This window comes from Aegilops tauschii, chromosome 7 (assembly GCF_002575655.3).
Source record: "Aegilops tauschii subsp. strangulata cultivar AL8/78 chromosome 7, Aet v6.0, whole genome shotgun sequence".
In the NCBI taxonomy this organism is placed as follows: domain Eukaryota; kingdom Viridiplantae; phylum Streptophyta; class Magnoliopsida; order Poales; family Poaceae; genus Aegilops; species Aegilops tauschii.
This window is the reverse complement of record NC_053041.3, coordinates 630405928-630409423: the sequence shown is the minus strand read 5'-3', so window position 1 is coordinate 630409423 and position 3496 is coordinate 630405928. Positions and strand designations below refer to the sequence as shown.

The 3496-nt window shown below is 45.4% G+C and overlaps 1 protein-coding gene across 1 annotated transcript; it reads right to left on the bottom strand.

Annotated features, from left to right (window-relative positions):
• Window positions 1-330: 330 nt before the first annotated feature.
• LOC141026496 (V-type proton ATPase subunit C-like) lies at window positions 331-1345 on the bottom strand. Its single transcript, XM_073503153.1, has 4 exons — window positions 1328-1345; window positions 868-936; window positions 474-791; window positions 331-360 (listed from the first exon to the last, which is right to left on the bottom strand). The coding sequence occupies exons 1-4, from the start codon at window positions 1343-1345 to the stop codon at window positions 331-333; spliced, it is 435 nt and encodes a 144-aa protein (XP_073359254.1).
• Window positions 1346-3496: the final 2151 nt, after the last annotated feature.

Here is a 3496-nt window from a genome sequence, read left to right as displayed (position 1 = left end):
GCCCAAATGTTAAACTTGTTAATTCTTTTTCCTTCTCTTTTCACCAATGCACACATACAGAATGATCCATCCATGTCTCGAACTAATGGTCAGAGCTCAGAATAGTGTGTCTACAACTGGTAAATTGTAGTACAATACATTTGTTATATGAATTGGTGGTTCTGATCTTCACAATTAGAAAGAGCTCACTGTTCCATCAATTTTTCACTCAATGATTGCATATTGCAACGATAAACACAACAACCCTGGATACTAATATTTTCAGTGAATTGTTCTAAATTTCAAATCGAAGACTATCCACCCATGAACCAACTTGGTTCTCTAGAGTACTTAACAGTGAAACAAAATGTCCATAATAGACTGCCAAACCACCAAGAACAGTAGCAAAACATCATCAAATCAAAGTTACAAGAATGCATCATTCATGCATGAGCAGAATTGACATGAACAAGTACAAGAACAATAGTATTTACCAGGTCCTCGATCTTGGCGACCTGGGACTGGATGCTGGCGACGGTCTCCTTGAGCGGGGCGTTGACGGGGTACTTGCCCTCGTCCCACACGAACCTACATCCATCCAACCATCCATCCTCAGCAGACAAGCAAGCGCTGGTGGGCAGATGAGGAATGTAAGCAGCAGCACTGGCCACAGGCAGAGACGGACCTGGTGAGATAGCTGTCCACGGGGACGCCGTCGCGGTGAGGGTGCCGGGCTCGACCCTTCCGGCGCGCTCCAGGTCCTCGATCTGCCGGCGGATCTTGTGCGAGACGCCCTCGATGAAGATGTTGGACTGCAGCCAGAGGCCAGATCAGGCCGGGGGCAAGAAGAGTTAGGGTGGGGGCAAGATTGGGATGGAAAGCAGGTACCTTGACGAGGTCGTCGCTGAGGGCAAGCAGGGAGTCGAGCGTGCCGGGTCGGAGATCCGGGACAGTGAACTGCGCGCGGGGGCCAGGGGAGTTGAGTCTGTCAGGGGCAGGAAGCCGAAGGCGATGAACGTGCGGAGGAGGAGGGGGGCGTACGCGGTAGAGCGGGGTGTCGAAGGAGTGGCGGGAGATGGCGTCCTGGAGGCGCAGTAGGGGCGGTGGATTGGGAGCGAACGCGTCCCACGGGCGAGGGCGGCGACGCAGTAGGGGCGGCGGCACAGTGGGTGGGGCGGCGGCGCAGTGGGTCGGCGCAGTGGGTCGGGCGCTGCTCCGGCTGAGAGAGATGTGAGATTGGGAGAAGGACGAACGGCTGGCGAGATGGACAACACACACAAGGGGGGAAGGTTAGCAATGGCGCACCATCGAGGGGTGCGCCATAAATACAGTGAGAGCAACGGCGCACCTTCCCCTGATGCGCCATTACTATTTTTTTATTTTTAGTTGCATCTAATAATTTTTTAGAAAATGACGATAAAATTTGAAAACATTTATGAATGTGAAAAAATATCATCAAATTTGTTATTCGAAAATATTTATGAATAAGAAAAAATATCATCAAATTTCTTATTTGAAAATATCATCAAATTTGTTATTTGAAAATATTTGAAAAAATATGATAAAAATTGGTATACCAATGGCGCACCTCCTAGGGGTGCGCCATAAGTACCTTGATAGCAATGGCGCACCTTCTCCTGGTGCGCCATTAGTAACTTTTTTTGAGTTGCATCTAATAATTTTTTAGAAAATGACGATCAAATTTGAAAACATTATGAATGTGAAAAAATATCATCAAATTTGTTATTTGAAAATATTTATGAATATGAAAAAATATCATCAAATTTGTTATTTGAAAATATCATCAAATTTGTTATTTGAAAATATCATCAAATTTGTTTTTTTTTGGATTTTTAATTGCATTCATTTGTGAATTGGTAAAACATTTATGAATATGAACAAATATCATCAAATTTGAAAAAATATTCATGAATTCAAAACGTGCCCATGAAATTTAAAAATATTTAAGAGTTCAAAAAATATTAACAAATTCAATACTTTTTGTGAGTTAGAAATTCAATACCAGAATAAACATAAATAAAAATTGATATACCAGAATAAACATAAATAAATATTCATGAGGACTAGAACAAAAGAAATATCATTTTCATATGTCGAAATACAATCGAGAAATGAAGACTACAATTTAAATACAATCGACATTAGCTAGCTATCTTTTCACAATCTTCTTGCCCTTCTTTTTTGCAAATGGAGTTCTTCTCTTGATCGGACGTCCTTTAGGTAGGGTGGTCCTGCTTCTTCTTGTGGTGTATGGCACTTCATCGTCGTCGTCATGTTCCATCTTCGGGTCGCCGTACTTGTCAAAGTCTTGCTCATTGGCGACTCCATCCATTCCGATGATCTTCCTTTTGCCTCTCCTCACGACAACATGACTGGGCTTTGACGGGTCGGTAATGAAGAAGTATTGGTCCACTTGGGAAGACAGTACCCATGGCTCATTTTTCGCGGTGACGTTTGCGCCCGCGGTCTTGGATTTGGCTTCGGGTATAACCATGGTGGTGAAATACTGGTCTTCTTTTAGGACGCTCTTGGCCCATCTGACACGGAACATCGGGACCTTCTCTCCAGCGTAACTCAGCTCCCACATATCCTCGATCCTTCCATAGTATTTGTCCTTGTCGTTACCGGTGTAGGATTCCATCGTTACCCCGGAGTTCTGATAACCATCGCTCTTCATGTCCTTGTCCTCGGTGTAGAATGTGTAGCCGTTGATATCGTACGCCTCATAGGTCATCAGGTTGTGCTCGGCGCCCTGTGACAAGGCGAATATGAGTTTTTCTTCCGTCGAAGAATCCTCATGTAAAGGGTACGACAGAAGCTTCTCCTTGAACCAACGCGTGAAACATGAGTTGTGCTCTTTGATTATATCTCCGTCCGTCCTCTGTTGGCCTCGGTCATTGTACGTCTTCTCAATAAAGGTTTTGTGCTCTACCACCCAAGGATCGACCACGTCTATGTGTTGTAGCACGACTAGGTTTGCTCTTTCAAAGTCGGCGAGTCGACCCTCGAAGTCGACATGCATTTCACGGCGACCATCGCGGTGACCCCATCCAGCGAGCCTGCCGAGGTGTCTGTTGACGGGCAGACCAACGGGGTTCTTGATGCCTAGATAATTCGTGCAGTAGGAGATGCACTCTTCGGTCAGAAAGCCCCTGTCTATGCTTCCCTCTGGACGTGACATGTTGCGAACGTATCCTTTGATGACACCATTCATCCTTTCGAACGGCATCATGCTGTGCAGGAACGTCGGCCCGAGTTGGATGATATCCTCCATGATATGGACCAGCAGATGCACCATAACGTCGAAGAATGCGGGCGGGAAGTACATCTCAAGCTCGCATAGTATCACCACTTTTTGCCTTTGCTCGGTAGTTCCGTAGCCGGTTTTTTCGGACGTTTTCTAGGATCTGAAGGAACCGCTATAATGACCACCACGTGCGTTTGATTTTCTTCGATCTTATCTTTGATTGCTTTTTATGAAGTCGCACTGGGAGCT

Bases quoted from the DNA above. Each gene is read 5' to 3' on its own strand.
- LOC141026496 (XM_073503153.1), bottom strand. The intron at 792-867 runs GTACCTGCTTTC...CTCTGGCTGCAG, and splicing joins TCAGCGACGACCTCGTCAAG to TCCAACATCTTCATCGAGGG. The intron at 361-473 runs GTAAATACTATT...GTGGTTTGGCAG, and splicing joins TCGCCAAGATCGAGGACCTG to TCTATTATGGACATTTTGTT.